Genomic DNA, 19,409 nt, shown 5'->3' on the forward strand with positions numbered 1-19,409 from the left:
GGTAAACACCATACACCCTTCCCACCCCCTGCTGTACTTACCTCAAGGGATGCTGAGCTGTCAGTGCCCCGTGGTCCAGGGATTTTAAATCCCCACTTTTCTCCCTGTTCTACGTGCAGTGCTTCTGAGACAGACCAAAGCTATTATGATTAGTCAGCACCTGAACAGTGAATCACTCTGATCCACTCCAGAAGCCCAACAGACAAAAGAGGGAGATGAACCGGGATTTCAAATCCCCAGACTACTGGACCAGAAGCGTGGGCACTGACAGCTCAGCGTCCCTGGAGGTAAGACAGCAGGTACAGGGGTTGGAAGTGTAGGGAGTTACTTTGCCTTTTCATTTTTTCTGAAAAAGTAAATACCTTACAGCAGAACTAAAAGTTCTGTTAGTCACTGAGCAGGCAGGCTGTTTATTGCAGAAGAGACAAGCAATGTTTCTTCTGCAATAAGATGCTCCTACCTGTCTATCAGCGTTCCCTGGCATGTAAACTGAGCTGCATATGCACAGCGCAGCTTACATCGTCAGACTGTTTCCTGTGTGCCGTGATGTCATCCTGCACCAGCCAATGAAGATGGCTGAAAGCTAGCACACAGGAGAAGATGCAAGTGCTGGCGAGGGACACAGACCACTGGACAACAAGGTGAGTATCACTCCCTTTAGTTCTGCTTTAATGATGTGACAAAAGGACAAATGCAGGTAAATTCAGCTATAGGGTTAACCTGCATTTAAGACACATTCCACATGTGTTACAAGCCATAAATTGCTGCCCATACACCACCTCTGTTTTTTTTTTTTTCCCAAGGGGTAGCGACCGCTATAAACACTAGCAATTTTTATATGTTCAACTCACGTCTTTGAAGCATTGCAATTGAATTTAATGGAGGGGACAGGCTACAGCAAAGCCTAGAGAATGTGGCATGTCCTAAAATTCTTGATCTGACTCTAAAATGGGCATACTGTCTACCAGCCATGTTTTAACTACCTCGTGTGTCGGCAGGTGTTATGGGAGCGTATTTTTGCCGCATCTTTAAACTGATAGTAAACTCCAATGCATGAATTTTACCTATAGGTAATTCTATAATAAGGCTTACTTATAGGTAACTTAAATATATCCTAAACGTGCACCAGTTAGGAGTTATTTACTGTACATGCAGGCAGCGATGTCACCGGCGCATGCACTCTGAAGGAGCAGCATACCTGTGCTATTCCTTCAGAGTCCTGTGCCATAAATGGCGCTCCTGCTCACACAGCCGACGTCCGCAAACCCGAAAGGAAGACCGGGTGAAGATGGTGACAGCGCGTCGCTGGAAGGCTTCGTTTTTAGATATGTTTCACATAATGTGCTAGCATGTGATGCATACAGGCACATTATGACATTGCGTCTCAGGTCTAAATTAAAAAAAATAAAAAATAAACACCCAGCAGTCTACTACCACTTTAAAGTGGGATTCTAGGCTAGAACTAACTAAGCTTTAGGCCTCTTTCACACAACCTTTCCAATCAGGTCTGCCTGTCAGTTTTTCAGACAGACCTGATTGGAAGATCCATTCACCCCTATAGACCAGCAGGTGTAAATGGACTTGTGCTTGTTTACACCCGCTAGTTCCACCCCTCTCCCTTGGCTTTCCTCCTACACGCCACCATCTTGCCAGCCAGGACGACTCTCTCTGCAGACCAGTGCCATGGGTACATCACTGAACTGTACACATGAAGATGTGCCTGCCATCAGATATTAAAATGTGAGTTTTTACTATTGTGGTTTACTATGTTACAGTCCACACTGAGAGGCGCCTGCATTGTTTTTATTGCTTGTTTACACCCGCCTACCCCTAATCTGATCCACAAAAGAAAGGGAAGGGGGTTTGTCCTCTATCTAGGAGGAGAAGGGTCTCAAACTGGCAGCCCTCCAGTTGTTGCGAACCACAAGACCCATCATGCCTCTGCCTGTGGGAGTCATGCTTGTAACTGTCAGCCTTGAAATGCCTCATGGGACTTGTAGTTTTGCAACAGCTGGAGGGCCACCAGTTTGAGAGCCCTGATCTAGGCATACTGTCCCATCTACCAGCATTTGTTTTAACTACCTAGCGTGTCGGCAGGTGTTATGGGAGCGTATTTTTGCTGCATCTTTAAACCGATAGTAAACTCCCATGCATGAGTTTTACCTATAGGCAAGTCTATAATAAGGCTTACCTATAGGTACTTTAAATATCTCCTAAATGGGCAGTTGGATATAAACAGACAGCGGAGTATGTATACACCCGGCCGCCAGTAAAGCAGAGTGGGCAATGTCCGTGTCCACTCTCTCTGCAGAAACTGAGCGGACACAGACCTGTCATCCGCCTGCTCTAACCAGAGGACAGGTCCCATGCTGATCAAAATGGAGTCCGCCCCGTGTGAAAGGGACCGAAAGCTGCTCCCACCAAGCTTCTAATTACCCTGTAGAAGGAAGATGCTTATACTTACCTATTCTTGGGGCGCTCCAACCTGGGCACGTGATTGGCTCCCAGCAGCGGCTTCAGGGTTCAGGGCTGATGCCCCTTAGTAGGCTTATGGGGGACATATCTGCCTGTTGTCTGCACTTTCTCCTCTCCCCTGCAGCTGCTGCTGGGGGGGGGGGGGTCACATGACCAGAGCACCACCAGAATAGGTAAGTATATGCATCTTCCTCCTACAGGGTAGTCAGAATACGGGTTAGAAGGGAGGTGGGAGCAGGTTTAAGATGAGTAAGTTGTAGCCTAGAAGCCCACTTTAAGCCCATGTGTAAGAGGCACCAGGGGGGTGGAACCCAAGCATGTACAATCCTGCTGGACACATGTAGAGGAGCACTTACCAGTTGGTCATGTCCAGGAAGAACGCACAGCCCGCAGGATTGAGCTGAAAGCCCAGCAGCCTCTGGAATTCAGAGATGAGCACGTCTTTATCGGTGGTTCCCAGACAGCTGAACTTCTGCATGAGTTCCTGATCCAGGTCCACGTCCATGCCCTCCATGACACCAGGCCGGAGCAGGGAGCCTCCTCACAGAGACTAAACACGTCTAGGTGTCCTGTGTCCAGCCCACGTTCTGGCCCTCGGGTACCACTGACATGGGCGGACTCCGCCGCTCCCGCTCCGCTCTCTCCCGGGCTGACCCCCCTCCCGGGAGGCTGCGGTTCCTTCAGCGACACCGGCAGTGACCTTTGACCCCCCGAGCCGGTGACCTTTGACCCGATAAACTCAGAATGCACGTTCCGCACGTGCCCCCGTCACTGTCACCGTACCCGGGACCTTTACTCAAGGGCCCCGGTCTCCGGTTCCGCAGCAGGCCACTCGGGGCCTCCCCGCTTCCTGAGCGCTAGACACGTCATGACGTAACGGCAGAGACGGTTGAGACGTATTTCGGCTGACGCCCCGCCCCCTCACAGATTGAACACTTGAAAGAGAGGCTTAGCTTAATCAAATATGAACAGAAATGGCTGTGAGGGTCACAGTTGTGTTTATCAACATTCATTTAGGGCTGTATGACGTTATTTGTTGCCTGGTAGTGATGGGACTAATTTGCCCTTAGGGGAGAGGAAAGTCGCAGTTAAAGTGCGCCGTCCGACGTCACTTCCGGTTAACTTTAACCTCGGCGGGCCGCTTCGCGCATTGCTTCCGGTGGAGACAAAGGTGGCGAGTTGGTGGTCGGAACCATGCCTAAGTGAGTGAATGAGCCGGGAAACGGTGATTGTAGACGGATTGCTTCACATATTCGGGCGAATGGGCTCTGTGTACGTTATATATACGCTGTAGGGTTTACATGTGACAAGGTTAACGTGTAAAATGCTTTCTCTGCAGGTTTTATTGCGACTACTGTGATACCTACCTCACCCATGACTCGGTAAGTTGATCATACTTTATCATGGTACATTTTCTCCATTCATTTACTTAAGCAATTTGTCTCTTGCGAATTGCTTTCAGTGTGTATTTTCTAAACGAGTGCTAATTTCTGCTGCTGAAATATGTGAGAACTTTATATGTAGCCCCATCCCATGTACCCGCAGCTGGTAAATCTGGAAACCAATGTGAATGTATCTGGAGTCCTGTTGCTAAACACTGTTGTTTAGCTGGCCATACACTATGCTATCTGATCACTTCTCTTTTAGATTTTCCAAAATGATGTAATAGGAATAAGAGCCCTTTCACACTGAGGTGCTTTTCAAGCACTTTGGCGCTAAAAAAAAAAAAAAACTCACGGAAACCTATTTCCATTAAAATCAATGAATGCCTCCACACTGGGCCTATGATCTGGCGGGGAGGTGAAAAAACTCCTGCAAGCAGCATCTTTGGAGTGCCCCTCCATTTAAATGAATGGGAAGCACCTGAAAAGCGCTTAAAAAAATGACTCAAAATGGTTCTTGAAGCAGTTTGAGTTACGTGACCTTCAAAAATGCACACCGCTAACACCTCAAAAGCGCTTGGTGTTTTATGGCCATTTTTCAAGCGCCTCAATGTGAAAGTGCTCTAATCTAAACAGTACATTCCATTTGTATTAAGGAAGGCTCTGCTACATATATCTGATCAAAAGCAGTGTGTATAGTCAGATTGTATAGTGTACTGTTCGCTTTGGGATAGTTAACCCTGACCACCACCCCCCGCCATGTTGAAGTTCCACTTTAAATTGTTATATATATATATAGGCCGATGGAGATTGCGTTTCATCAAAAATTATGGAGTTAGGTGCACAAGGGTTTAAAGCTGGATACACCCTATACAACCTTTGTTTGATTTCCTTTAGATTTACCAAAACCATGCAGTGTAAGGGCCTGCCTGATTGCATCCAAATTGAAACTCTTAAAGTTTGACCTCATATTATATGGTTTTGGTAAATCTAAAGGGAAAAAAATCTAAAGAATATTTGTATAGTGTGTATTAGGGGTCGACCGATATATATCGGCCGATATTTGGTGTTTTTTACTTAATCGGCATCGGCCGATTGTGCTGATAAAAAAGGCCGATATAACTTCTTCAGCGCGACTTGCAAATGACTTCTGTAATAGAAGTCAATACAAGTTGCCTGTATTCTATGAAGCGACTTCTCCCTCCTCTGGGCAGCCTGCCAAATCTGATAAAAAGAACCTGAAGGATACAATGTTTACACTTATGAATGAGCTGAGCACTGTGTGTAGAAGTTCTCAGTTTAAACATTTAAAGACTAAATCTTTTCTGACATTTGTTGCTTACAAGTAAAAATCCTGTATTTTCTGCTAGAAAATCACTTAGAACCCCCAAACATTATATATATATATATATATATATATATATATATATATATATATATATATATATATATATATATATATATATATATATATATAAATTTTTTAGCAGAGACCCTAGGGAATAAAATAGCGGTTGTTGCAATATTTTATGTCACACAGTATTTGCGCAGCGGTCTTTCAAACCCAATTTTTTTTGAAAAAAATACATAAATAAAAAAAAAAAAACTAAGCAGTAAAGTTAGCCCATTTTTTTTGTCCAAAAGTTTTGATTACCTGTTTTTGTATATTTAATATTTAAGATATAGTTTTTTTTTCTAAATTCTACATACAAGTGAACTGATTGGAGGTTTGTTTTGTTTAATAAATGTTTAAATGTAAAACAATTTCTGTATCATTTAAGGTTGCTTTCACACTGGAGCGGGCATGCGTTGACAGTAAAATGCTGCTAGTTTTAGCGGCGCTTTACCATCATTTTAGCAGCGCTATTCGGCTGCTAGCGGGGTGCTTATAACCCAGCTAGCAGCCGAGGAAGGAGTTAAATGGGCCGCTGCCGAAACGCTTTGCATGCGCTTCGGCAGCGGTGCGCATTCATTTCAATGGGCAGGAGTGGTGGTATACACCGCTCCAAAGATGTTGCTTGCAGGACTTTTTTTTAACATCCTGCCAGCGCGTCACCTCAGTGTGAAAGCACTTGGGATCTCACACTGAGACTGCAGGGTAGCCGTTTTACAGGCACTTTACAGGCGCTATTTTTAGCCCAAAAGCGCCTGAAAAATGCCCCAGTGTGAAAGGGGTCTAACTGTTAGATTTTATGAGATGAAGGGGGAAAAAAAAAAGGAAAAAAAAATCGACCTAATATATCGGCCCAAAAAAATCGGCATCACATATCGGCCATCGGCCACCGAGATTTCTAAATATCGGCATCGGCCAGAGAAAAACCCATATCGGTCGACCTCTAGTGTGTATCCAGCTTTAGTCTGTGTTTTGCCTGCACACATGTCCTGGGATGTGTGACATGGCAATCCGGTACGTGAAGGGGCCTAGGTAGTTTTGGTCTAAGCTTGAAAGAAGGTAATGCTGCCTTGTAGCACCAAAAAAAATAATTTACCTTGCAGAAAAAGATGTAACTTTTCTCAAGTTTTGTTAGAGGGAGGGGGTAGGAACATAAGTTGTGTTAATTTCTGCTTTGGGCTCACAACAAACATTTGCAGTCTGATTGTTCAATCTCCTTTTAGGCATGGTTCACACTATTTCAGCTCTTTGAGCCACATTTGTGCAGACACGGCAACCTATTCGTTTGAATGTGCTGCTGTGCCTGCTTTTCATGCAGGGAAAGGATTCCTACACCATTTTTAGAACTGAGCGACAGGGAAATCTCATGGAGCTTTTGCACTGTGTGATTTTTTTTTTTTTTTTTTTTTTTTTTTTTTTTTTTTTTTTCCCAGCGGTTTCTGCACCTGCAAATGCGCTGCATTTTTTAGATGTGTGGGAGTGCCATTAAGAATAAATGGCAGCCCTGCACATCTCTAAAGAGCAGCGTGTTTTGGTTGTAGATGCGAGCACAAGTGCGATACCTGCAATAGTGTAAACCTAGGCTTAGGATTCATTCACATGGGGAGTATGAATCCATACCCCATGTGAGGGCCTTGTTTACCCTAATGGGGATGCATAGATGTTCCATGCGATCCCTTGCAGGCATTCACATTGCTGTTACTTGGGACACAGCGGCTGTACAAATACAGCCACTGCTCCCAATGTGACATTGATGAAGGTGCACAGCCCTGAACAGACCCTAGGGCTGCATGTATGGGGATACAAGTAACACCCATGCATGTAAACGTGGCCCTCACATGGAGTATGGATTTATACACCCCATGTGAATGAGGCCTAAGATCTACCAACAACTAGTGCATTTTTGTTTCATAGAGATAAAGTTGAATATTAGGTGGGAATGTCACGTGTGTGGTTATATTTGCTGACAAAGGTTTAATTTCAGCAATGTTCCATACCAAGAATGGCACAAGTCTTGCACTAGTTGTGTAGTATTTGTATAGCAATTTGCGCAAGACTCTTGTGACTCCTTGGATGTTGAATATGCTTGGCATTGTGTCAGTGACTGAGAACCATTCATATATTTGAGTGGAGGGTAGAGCCCAGCTATTTAGATGTTAAGTCCTCTCCTGTCAGCCTTTGCTGCACAATTCCTAGGCATCTATACCACTAGAATTCAGTCACAGCAGTGGTGCTGCTGGTAAACAGGTTAATTTGTGTTTTATTTATTCTCCAGCCTTCAGTTCGTAAGACTCATTGCAGTGGAAGAAAACACAAGGAAAATGTAAAGGATTACTATCAGAAATGGATGGAAGAGCAGGCGCAAAGTCTTATTGATAAAACCAGTGAGTGGGTTTTTCTTTTTCCTTCAACTTTTGTACTGCCCTAGGAACTCGGTGTGAATTATCTGCATAGAGAAGTGTCCATGTAGGCATGTCCAGGCATTTGCCTCTGGGTAACATTTTTTTATTTATTTTTTTTTTAGCCTTTTAAAGTGTTTTTAAGGTCAATTTTTAAAGACACATTATACTTAGCTGCTCTGTGCAATGGCACTGCACAGAGTGGTCCCTTACCACCTCTTCTAGAGTCCCCTGCTGGTGCTCTGCTCCTCCTCTTCTGCGTGTGCCCCCAAAGGAGGCTGCATGCATCCATAGATGCAGAACACGGCACCAGTGGTGAAATGTTCTTTTACCTAAATGAAGGGACTGCCTTGTGGTAAAAAACCTTTTAACTTTAAAACCACTTTAAGGTGGAACTATAGTCTCAGTCTCAGTTTATTATAAGTGCAAGAAGGCAGCCTCATTATTGCATAAGAGAAATGTAATGTCTCTTTTGCAATAAGATAAATCTGCCGGTTTCCAGTCGTGTGTGTTTTTTTTTGTTTTTTTTGTTTTTTTTTTTTTTTTATTATTTAAATGTGTACTGAGCTGGCCATGCGCAGCTCGGTTTACATTCCAGCACAGATCACTTACTATATATCAGGGTGGACTGAACATTCTGCACATGTGCATGAGTGATGTCATCCCGCGGTTGCCAATGAAGACTGCCACAGCCTGGCAGCTGAAGGAAGCCAGGTAGAAGATGCCAGTGAGGGACATCGCACTGTTGAAGGAGAGGCAACTTATCACGGACTTTAGTTCTGCTGTGAACATGCATTCACACCACAGCAGAATGTATTACTAGTAATTTTGAATGATTTTGGTATTTTACAAGCTTTGCACAAGTGTTTTTGCACATGTATCAAACTTCAGGCATTTGTTTCCTGGGTTGGGCAAGGGAAGCAGAGCAATTCTAGGAGAGTAGTTTTTCAGGCACTAATACGCATTTGTTGCACATTTACAGGCACACCATTTCAAGCCTATGGAGGCATAAACACCTGAATAAAATATTTTTAAAAGTCCATGTAATTTAAGCATGGGGGGACTGTGTGTGTGTGTGTGTGTGTGTGTGTGTGTGTGTGTGTACAAAGGTGAATAGGGAAAAATTGGATTGGGAGTCCACATGTTGAGCCTAGTCGGGCATAAGGAAAATGAGCCGAAACATTGGACTTGGCATAGTGTGGATATTAGAACCCCTGGTGTGTGTGTTGGTTTGTTTTTGTTTTTTTTTCCCTGTCTAGCCTCAAAGTGTGCTGGGTACCCTCTTTATGCTTATTTGTATATTACCTTGCCTGTGTGCATCTTTTCCCTGTTGTCTAGTTTCAACAGCTCCCATCTTTGCTTTTTGGACTTGCACCAAGAGTCCTCAGCTACCTTGTAAAAGCAATGTTTGGGTTTCTGGTGTTGCTGTACCTTTTCATGTAGAAAAGGGCTGCCTGCAGATGAGCCTGCTCTGTTTGTGGAATGCTTTATATGTTCCTCTAACTGGAAAACTTGGTTTAGAGCTAGGGACCACATTTATCAGAAATGCCTTAAAGCGGAAGGTGACCACCACCCCCCTCTCGGCAATCCTCTGGGACACATCACAGGTCCCAGATTGCCTGGCCAGTCGCAGTGCGGCTCGTGCATGCGCAGTACTTGCCCAGTTGTGAAGCCACAGCCGGGCGCCCACAGTGACAATACCGGCGCCGCAGAGAGAAGGGGGAGACAAGCGGGGCTTTGTTCCCCCGCATTGCTGGACCCTGGGACAGGTAAGTGTCCAGTTATTAAAAGTCAGCAGCTGCAGTATTTGTAGCTGCTGACTTTTAATTTATTTATTTATTTATTTATTTTAATTGGAACTCCGCTTTAACACAGCAATGTTAATTCCACATACTTGCAAATGTATGCAACTGAAACCTCTGTTTTTAACCCGAGTAGTTGAAACAGATTTATTAATTTTTTTTGGGCTAGCTTGAATAATTTAAAATAATTTATTAGGCAGCTCCGGGATCTTCTTCCGACTTCGGGGGTCCTCTTCCGACGTCTCTCCGCCGTCTCCTCCCGGTGTCCGCATCTTCTGCCGGCTCCTCCGCTATCTTCTGCAGCTCAATTGCTAGCGGTGGTCCGGACTTCTGCCTTCTTCTTTTCTTCCAGAGATGTTGACACGACGCTCTCTCCAGCCAGAATGGTCTCTGTGCGCTCCGCAAGGGACTTTTATAGGCGGTGACCCCGCCCCCTTATTAAAGGGGGCTCCCAGATTCCGATAAGCCCCCCGCCCGCAGACCCCGACAACCAACGGCCAGGGTTGTCGGGAAGAGGCCCTTGTCCTCATCAACATGGGGACAAGGTGCTTTGGGGTGGGGGGGGCCGCACTGCGCCCCCCCATGCCCCAAAGCACCCACCCCCCATGTTGAGGGCATGCGGCCTGGTACGGTCCAGGAGGGGGGGGGGGGAGGGGCGCTAGCTCGTCCCCACCCCCATTCCTGACCGGCCGGGCTGCGTGCTCGGATAAGGGTCTGGTATGGATTTTGGGGGGACCCCCACGCCGATTTTTCGGCGTAGGGGGTTCCTCTTACAATCCATACCAGACCCAAGGGCCTGGTATGCCCCCGGGGGGGAACCCACGCCGGTTTTTTCATTTAAAACTTGGCGCGGCGTTCCCCCTCTGGATTAATACCAGACAGCTGTCAGCACTGCCTGTCGCTCATCGGGAAAGGAAAGAAAAGTTTTCCTTTCCCGAATAGCGAGGCCAGGCTTGTGCTTACAAAGTCGTACTGAAGTCGTGTCTATATTATTCAGGCACGACTTGCATGCTACTTCAGGGTTTAACATTGAGGTCTATGGAGTACAACTCGCATAGAAGTTGGACCAAAGTAGTGCAGGGACTACTTTCAAGTCAGCACGACTTAAAGTCGTGCCAATATGAATGGTAGTCATTGAAAATCATGGAGAATGACTTGTCATACGATTTTGCAGTACAAAATCGTGGGACAAGTCGTATAAGTGTGAAAGGGGCCTAACACCTACTTTATATTTGTTACAGGTCCCTATACAAAACAAATATTTAAAAATTGCAGCTTTCCTTTCTAGATGCTTGTTTCTGGAACTGTTTGTTATGAGGGGGCTGGAAAGGTGTGTTTACTATAATTGTCCTTGTCTGGAGGCAGATATCTGACCGGTTTTACTAGATTTTAACAACGGTGTATTAACAAAAGGTTAAAGATTTTAGAAGATGGACTTCTCCATTGTATGTCAATGAGAAACCTCCCTGAGACATTTGTAGTGATAGGTAAGCCTAGTATAAGGCTTACCTATAGGTACTGTAAATATATCCTAAATGTACTGTGCCCTTGATGTTATCGGTGCATGCGCTATGAAGAAACTGCCCTCTATGCTGTTTCTTTACTAGCGAGTGCTGTGACTGGTAGCTCCGGCCAGTCCCAGAGCCGGAGTCCACGGTCCCAGAAGGAAGAGGGGCGAACATGGATGTGGGGACAGCGCAGGCATCGTTTGCAGGTGCCACATAGTGTGCTAGTATGCGATGCATACTAGCATTTTTGCAGGGAACAAAAATGGTTTACTTCCTCTTTAAGGAAGCCAGGAAAAAGTCCTGCAAGCAGCATCTTTTGGGGCGGTGTATACACTCCTCCTCCACCGCTCCTGCCCATTGAAATGAATGGGCGCTGATATGAAAGCAGTGCTAAGTGGGTGCTTTTTTAACCCCTTTACCGCTAACTGACCTGCCGCTTCAGTGTGAATGTGGCCTAAGTGTTGCGTCACTTCCGGTTGCCCTACAGCCACGTCCCAATGCCCATATCATGTTATATTGAATGGCCCATCAACTCAGCTCTGGCACCATAAAAATGACATCTAAAATCTAGTAAACCATTTAGACATCACACTTTTTTTTTTTTTTTTTTTTTTTTTTTTTTAATTTTTATCTGAAGAGTCATGCCTGAATGCTTATCTAGAGAATGCACACAGCATTCTGACCATCTAAAGTAAAAGGAGGTATCCAGTTCCAGAAATATTATACTAAAGATAGTGTCCATCAAACCTAAAAATAGACCAGTTCCCCTGCTATAACATTTCATCTAAAAATATGCCTCTTCATCTGTACTGCTGAGTACATTTTGAATCTTATTGAGCTCTACAATAACATTATTAATTGTTGTTATTATTATTAATAAGTATTTGTTGAAATTGTTATATTTGAGCAGGTAGAACATTTGATCATCTTTTTCTTGCAGTGAAAGCAGGTCGTGTACAGTCCATATCCTTGTATGTCCTTTTAAAAATGATGCATAGCAAGAGCACTATCTGCAAAGTAGTTATTTTTTAGCCAGATGCTTCTGTTCTTTACCTGGATACCCCACTCATTTTAAACTGGTGATGCTGGAGGTTTCTTTCAGCCACCAAAAAGTTTCAAACCTGTCTTTTGAGGTTTGCATGTAATTGGTGATGCAGGAAGCAGAGAAGGAAATTACACAGCTCTTAAAGTAAACTTCTGCACATGCTTATTCCGCACAGATTATAGAATATAGCCCTTTAAAGTGGAACTAAAGACTTTTGTAGAAAATGGCTATCAGGTAGGGTTGTTTATTTTTTTCCTAACTGTACGCTGAGCTGCACATTTACAGCTCAGCGTTGAATATGGGCATGCTGCTGGTGCGTGGACAAAGTAAGTCTCATGTGCAAGGTGTTAGGACAATTTATATGCAAATATTTGTTTCAAATCAGTGGCTCATTGAAGCTGAATTTTTATCTGGTAACATTTTTGCATTCCTTAGTCCTCCCCTTCCCTTCCTTGATATGTTAACCACTTCCATACCAAAGAATGTCCATATGATGTCCTGGGCTTTTAGTGGGGGTATCTGAATGATGCCTGCAGTTAAAGGCATCATTCAGATATAATTTTTTTCAGCCGTCGATTCCCTGCACCGTAGGAACGATCAAAGCGGCTGTTCAGCCGCTTGATCATTCTTACAGGCGGTAAGAGGGGTCACCCCGCCCTCCAGTGCTTCTACCGGCTGTGATTGGCGAGCCAGGGAAGGAATCCGCCAGCGCCGGAAGTTGGCCATAGGGAACTGTGGGCCAGATGGTCCCCGGTGATCTGTCAAAATGGCCAATTCATCAAGATCTCCAATTGCGTCACTTCTGGTTACTGTAAACCGTTAGTAGTTGGAGATTTCGATGAATTGCTGTTTTGACACACCGGCAACCGTATGCACTCCAGGACACGGTATTATGAGTGGACATTGTTACTCTGCTCTGATACTAACAAAGTGGCCACCTCCGTGGCGGCGACAACTTTTTCCTTCTTGCCCGCTGTTGTATCGAAACAGCAAAGTCTTTGTGTACCGAAGTGTACACTCTTGCCGGTGTTGTCAAAATGGTAAAGCATCGAAATCTCCAGTTACTAACGTAATTGGAGATCTTGATGAATTGGCTATTTTGACAGAACACCGGCAGTCCCTGTGACTCTCGGAGGCCCGGGTGTGACGTTATGACGTCTCGTCTGGGCCGGCGGAAGTAAACCATGTTGGGGATTTGGCTGGAAAGCCTGAGACCGTTTATTTTTTTTTTATCTCAGGCTTTCCAGCCTGGAGGAGAGCTGTGGGGTCTTATTGACCCCACATCTCTCCATAAAGAGGACCTGTCATGCCCTATTCCTATCACAAGGGATGTTTTATATTCCTTGTAATAGGAATAAAGTAATAATAAAAAAAAAAAAAATTTAAAGGGAAAGTGTAATTTTTAAAAAAAAAAATAAAATAAACAAAAAAAAGAAATAAAAACCCCCGCATGCTCGCACTCAGAAGGGAACGCATATGTAGGTCACGTCCACTTATGTAAACGACGTTCAAACCACACGTGAGGTATCGCTGCGAACGTGAGAGCAATAATTCTAGCCCAAGACCTCTAACTCGAAACGGGTAACCTGTAAGTAATGTTAAAGCGCCACCTATGGAGATTTTAAGTACCAGTTTCACACCATTCCACGAGTGTGCGCAATTTTAAAGTGTGACATGTTGGGTATCTATTTACTCAGCGTAACATCTGTCACGTTATACAAAAAAATTGGGCTAACTTAACGGTTTTGGTTTTTTTTCTTTTCCAAAATTGCATTAAAAAAATTGCAATGACCGACATTTTATTCCCTAGGGTCTCTGCTAAAAACAAAATGTTTGGGGGTTCTGAGTAATTTTCTAGCAAAAAAAATGATTTTTACATGTAGGAGAGAAGTGCTGGAAGTGGTTAATAAAATTCTTAAAGCCGGTCTCTGGGGAAAACAAATTATACACTTGCAGTTGGGCAACCCTTGCACTTCACGGGCTAAATGTTTTATGTCCAGGAGAGCAGTGAAATGCATTTTTACTCTCAGCAGGTGGTTCTCAAATCTTATACATTCTGGTCTGTGGATGGTATCTTGTCATCTTGTACAATGCAGGGCTATTGGTAGTGCATTGTACTTAATGACATCAGTGCCATCATCTCCTGAAGCATGAGAGAGAGGAGGACTGAACCAGCTTGGATATAGTGATGGGCAGGGCTCAACAAATCTCAGGTGCCAGGTCACCATGGCAACTAGAAATTACATCCTGGTGCCTGGGCTTTTGTCAGCCTTCCGCATCTGCCTCCCACTTGCTGACCCCGCTATAACCGAAAGACTACTAGAGCGGTCATCCAGTTCTGGGAGGGCAGCCCCATCAGTGCAGCATATCGGTGCCGCCTCTATAACTGCACATCAGTGAAGAAGAAAAATTACTTATTTGCTGGGAAGGAAGGGGGTGAAAGTGCCCAGTCGGCAAGTAGTACAAAAAAAATGGCTCCTAACTTTTTTTTTTTTTTATATAGCTGGCTCCTAGATTCAAAGCAAGTTTGTCAAGCAGCTGCTGGATATGCGAAAGCTGTCGCGTTTCTTGCCAGATACAATGTAAACTTTGATCTTCTGGATGCTGTTGCTGCAATGTCTGCCTCGTTCAGTGATGATAGGGGGTCACTCACTCAGCATCTTCTTTAGAAAACTTCTTGTATTCTTTTCAATGAGTACGCAGCAATCTGATTGCGAAAGTTACTTGTGAAGTATATTTGTTTGAGGTCACCTAGAGAAATAGATTCTTGTTTTTTTTTCTATCTTTTGATCCACATGTGTAAAAACAAGGCTAGCATTCTATCCTAATGTGATATTAGGATATGATGGTGCATTGCAGTGTCATACTTGGCTAGCTCCCAATAGTGCCTCCTATTGCACAGTATGTTCCAGTTTTCTTTTAAACACCTATATAATTTGTCTAACTTTTTTTTTTTTTTTTCCTAGCTGCTGCATTTCAGCAAGGGAAGATACCACCCACACCTTTTGCTGCACCACCAGCTGGAAGTGCCATGATTCCACCTCCACCTAGTCTAGGTAAGTGAGTTTTATTTAATTCCTTAGAATTGGCTTTTAAACACTGTTTTCGTTTTCATATTCTACCTTCATTTTTTTTATCGCTTTACCCCTATTTTATCCTTTTTTAATAGGTGGACCCCCACGTCCGGGTATGATGCCTGCACCACCAATGGCTGGGCCTCCAATGATGCCAATGATGGGACCTCCTCCACCTGGGATGATGCCAGTAGGCCATGGTGAGCTACTCTTGCTTTAATTATTCTCAGCACTTGAAAATAGTATTATTTTTTTTTTTTTTTTTTAAGCAGTTGTAAAGGTTACATTTTAATTTAAAGCAATAAACGTGGTATACTTACCTGCTATGTGCGATGGTTTTGCACAGTACAGCCCTAACCGTCCGATTATGGGGTCTCCCGCTGGCGCTGTCCGCTTCTCCTCTTCTGTGTCTGCACCCATAGCAAGCTGCTTGCTATGAGGGCAAACATGTGGGCTCGCTCCCAAGTCAAGCTGTTTGTGTGCATAGACACATACAGCGCCACTTGGACCCGGCACTGGTGCAGCTGTCCATAGAAACCAATCGGCTTTCATGTTTTTTGTCAAAACCTAATTGAACAAGCTTAATTTGGCTACCATGCAGAGCTGCACCAGATTTTGCACTCTCCAGTTTTAGTAAATCTACCCCTGTGTGTTTGTATCGATGTACACCTGGGAAAAGCTGGTGAGGTGGAAGTAAGCCAATCGCCTGTGAAAAAATAAAGTGTTACTAAACCCACAACAGTAAAATCTGTCTGTATATGCAGTAAAGCATGCTTGTTATATTCACTGTGGATCCTAAGGGATTAATCCTCTGCATTGTGTAAAAAGGCTGTTTAATCTTGTATGCACAGATCCTCCTCTTCTTCCACTGACTCCAGAACATGTCCGGATAAGACAGAGCCTTTGGAGTCAGGCTGCGCAGGCTCAGTTTGGTGTGTATTGCTAGAGCGTTTTTTTTTTCTTGGGAGAATGAATGTGATTTAGCTAAGGGACAATCAGCACTGTCAAGACAGAGGGTCAGGGGTCCTGGATCCTGATAGGACAGCTCGGTGCAGTATGAAAACTCCTCCTACAAGCTAAACTGGGAACTGATAGTCACAAGTCTGCTACATACTGCTGATGAGAAAAGGTATTTAGTAGAGTTGCACGATTAATTGTTTAAAAAAAAATTGCGATCTCAATTCAACCCCCCATCACGATGTTAATCCGGCATTTCCACGATTCATCCATGTAACAAGTGCAGAGCCGTTCTCTGCTCGCTCACAGCTGTCAAAAAACAAACAAAAAGCAACCAACTGGCAGATGATTATCAACATTGCTCAGTGCTGGGAGATGAAAAGGAAACCTTGTAACATTTTAGTGGTTTTAGATCAAAGGGATGAACTTCGGTCTGCAAATGAGGTCAGTTCAACCACTTAAAGATCAGGCCTTTTTCTGTCACTTGTTGCTTACCAGTTAAAACCAGTATTTTCTGCTAGAGAATAAAATGGTCGTTGCAATATTGTATTTGCACAGCAGTCTTTCAAACAGAATTTTTTGGGGAAAAATGTACTTCAATAAATGAATAAAAAAAAAGTGAAACTGTAAAGTTAGCCCCATTTTTTTTTTTTTTTTTATGTAAATTGTGAAAGATATTATGCCGTGAGAATTGTAAGAGAATCCTGATCTTTATTCTAAGCAAAAAAAAAAAAAATTGTGATTCATTTTTTACAGAATCGTGCAGCTCTACTATTTAGCAGTTTTATATTTACTGAAAATAATTGCATTTCCATGTACTGTGGGAGACCAGATATAGTGAATGCAGGGTCCTGGGTTTAGTAACACTTTAAGCCACCACTTCTGCAGTAGATTGCTAAAATGGTCATTCAGTGACCGACACTGCAGTGACAGACCTCTACTTAGGTCCACTAGCTCTTACTTGCCATAGCAAGTGACAAACAGTGTGAGATGTAGTGTGGTTTTTATTTATATATAATCTATCTAATCAACCCTGGGAAATGAATACCACACATGCATACTTATCCACAAATTGTTGACTAAAATAAATAAAAAAAAATTCTTAAATTTGAAGGGGTTTACTAGTCTCCCCTATTTGATGCAATCACTACGATCTGAAATTCAAGAATTTTGGTGTGGCTCTCTGCAGAAAATTAATTACTAAATGACCAATAGCTAATAAGGGCACCCATAAATCCTTTTCTGACCTTCAAACACAGTGGGGTGATTCATTAACTAAGCACGTTTTTGGCAGTGTTAAAAGTAGGCAGAAGACTTTCTGAAAATTAAAAATCAGATGTTTTCAGTGTTTGTAGGAATGTGTGCAAAAAATTAAAGTCGTTCTTATTTGGTACACTTAGTCCCCGATCACACTAGTGTAACTTGTCATGTGATATGAAAATATCAAAAACACATGACAAGTCGCACCATATTGTCTGCAGTGGAAACGGTCAAATAGTTGCAACTCTGACTCCATTGGAGTTGCACTGATTTTGAAAATGGTACCTGCACTACTTTTTGCAAGTTCAGATACAACTTGCATTGACATCTGTGTGCAAAGTTGCACAGATGTCTTCCATGTTGCACCTGAAGTCGCACTTCAAGTGAAGTTGCACGATTTTAAAGGCGCATTCAGTGTGACCGAAGATTTACTATATGGTGCTATTGCTGCAACAAATTCATAACTAGGAAAGTGGCAGAAAGACCTCTTCTTGTTGGAGTTATTTGACCAGGTTCCTCTGGAACTGATATTTGATACATTTCCATCTTGGGACAGTTCTGTCAGAGTTGTAGCTGATTCATATACATCCTAAAAAAGCGTACATGAAACTTTTACAAGTGTGACCATTTGTCACACTTCTGCAAGACCGACTTCTAAAGAGCATAGATAACACACTATGAATTCCAAGGAATATGCTGTGCCACTATAAATGCTCTTTGCTTACTTCCAGCTGAAACATGTGTTTGATGCTTAGAGTAAGTTTTTTTTAGACATAATCTTGGAGGTTTCCCTTCTTACAACTTATACAAGTCCCAAATGGTTCATTTCTCAAAAGCAGTACAGGCTAGCATGTTGGTTATAAATGTGATGGTGTGTACGTATTTAAATCCTTATGAGTGATGCTTTCTTTGTGTCCCACTTAGGTCCTGGTATGAGACCACCAATGGGAGCTCACATGCAAATGATGCAAGGTCCACCAATGATGCGTCCACCATCCCGTCCCATGATGCTTCAAGCTCGTCCAGGCATGGCACGCCCTGACCGATAAAGATATTTACATTCCTGTAAATGCTATTCAAATAGTATATTTTAATAAGGGGTCACGGAGCCTATTGGCCAAAATACAACTTACCGGAAGCTATTTTTGTTTTGTAACTGCCCTCAATTTTAAAACATGGTAAAGAATATTGTAGAATGTTTTTCTGAAACTAAACTGTTAAAGGTCACACCATCCAAAAGTGATATTTTAGTTATTAGTGCAATTTAGTAGGTATCGCTTGGGGAACTACAACACCAGGATTCCCCTGCCACGGTTCCATTCTGTTCATTTTCACATTGGAGTCCCATTCCTTCTTCTATAGTAAGGGGTGGGGTGTTCCCCTTTCTCCTGTTTTTATTCAGTGTCAAATTTAAAAATTTAAGACAGGGAGTGGGGACCTGCTGCTTCCATGGCAAACATGCAGCCCTAGGAACTCATTTGCTGAGATTTTACCCTCAAAATCATTGACAGACCTCTTTCCAGAAATGTAATTTTTAGTTTAGTGGGATTGACCCTTTACGTAACCGCACTGCCAGCATGCATGTTGGCTGCACATGTTGACCTTTTTTATATTCCAAAGGTTTACGGGTTTTCGTTCCTTATTAAAGGCATTAGACTTCTTTCCCTGATGGGCAAACAGTACAGCTTTTACTATTTTGACAAATCATCCCAGTAGTATGAAGACTTATTTTCCAAAATAAATCTGGATGGAAGTTGCACAGCTTTCCACACAAGACAGTTGGACTTTGTGTTTAAACAAACTTGTTTTATGTACGTTTTTGTATTCTTTCCTAGAAAGCAACTGTTTCGTAAAAACTGTTTTTTTTTTTTTGTTTTTTTTTTTTTTGTTTTTTTTTTAAATTAAAAGATTGTGTTTGACCTGTTGCATTATCTTCTTATCTTCTTACTTGTTCCATTGTTTAGATCAGGGGGTCTCCAAACTTTCTAAACAAAGGGCCAGTTTACTATCCTTCAGACTTTAGGGTGGCCAGTGGAAGTAGAAAATGCCCCAGTGTCGGCGGAAGTAAACAAATTACATAGTGCCTGTAGTCAGTTGAAGGAGATATCGTGTCC

The 19,409-nt window shown here is 43.1% G+C and overlaps 2 protein-coding genes across 4 annotated transcripts in view; one reads left to right on the plus strand and one right to left on the minus strand.

The window, feature by feature from the left end:
• ILRUN (inflammation and lipid regulator with UBA-like and NBR1-like domains) overlaps nt 1-3,376 on the minus strand; it is a 64,085-nt gene extending 60,709 nt beyond the window's left edge. For both annotated transcript variants that reach the window (XM_073616008.1, XM_073616007.1), the window contains exon 1: nt 2,832-3,376. In XM_073616008.1, coding sequence (XP_073472109.1) covers nt 2,832-2,989 — 158 coding nt within the window. In that variant the 5' untranslated portion in view covers nt 2,990-3,376. The remainder of the gene's footprint in view (nt 1-2,831) is intronic.
• A 62-nt stretch (nt 3,377-3,438) lies between these two features.
• On the plus strand, nt 3,439-18,437 carry SNRPC (small nuclear ribonucleoprotein polypeptide C). Of its 2 annotated transcripts, XM_073616009.1 has the most exons (7): nt 3,439-3,677; nt 3,815-3,857; nt 7,526-7,634; nt 14,971-15,060; nt 15,174-15,278; nt 15,930-16,010; nt 18,220-18,437. In XM_073616009.1, exons 1-7 carry the CDS (start codon nt 3,670-3,672, stop codon nt 18,342-18,344), a joined length of 561 nt encoding a protein of 186 aa, XP_073472110.1. In that variant the 5' UTR covers nt 3,439-3,669; the 3' UTR covers nt 18,345-18,437. The 2 variants fall into 2 exon arrangements, with proteins under 2 accessions (XP_073472110.1, XP_073472111.1); XM_073616010.1 differs by lacking the exon at nt 15,930-16,010 and having other exon boundaries at nt 3,446-3,677.
• The last annotated feature ends 972 nt before the right edge of the window (nt 18,438-19,409 follow it).

The sequence above is a fragment of the Aquarana catesbeiana genome, linkage group LG02 (assembly GCF_042186555.1).
Source record: "Aquarana catesbeiana isolate 2022-GZ linkage group LG02, ASM4218655v1, whole genome shotgun sequence".
NCBI lineage: Eukaryota > Metazoa > Chordata > Amphibia > Anura > Ranidae > Aquarana > Aquarana catesbeiana.

Bases quoted from the DNA above. Each gene is read 5' to 3' on its own strand.
- SNRPC (XM_073616009.1), top strand. The intron at 3,858-7,525 runs GTAAGTTGATCA...TTTATTCTCCAG, and splicing joins CCTACCTCACCCATGACTCG to CCTTCAGTTCGTAAGACTCA. The intron at 16,011-18,219 runs GTGTGTATTGCT...TGTCCCACTTAG, and splicing joins GGCTGCGCAGGCTCAGTTTG to GTCCTGGTATGAGACCACCA.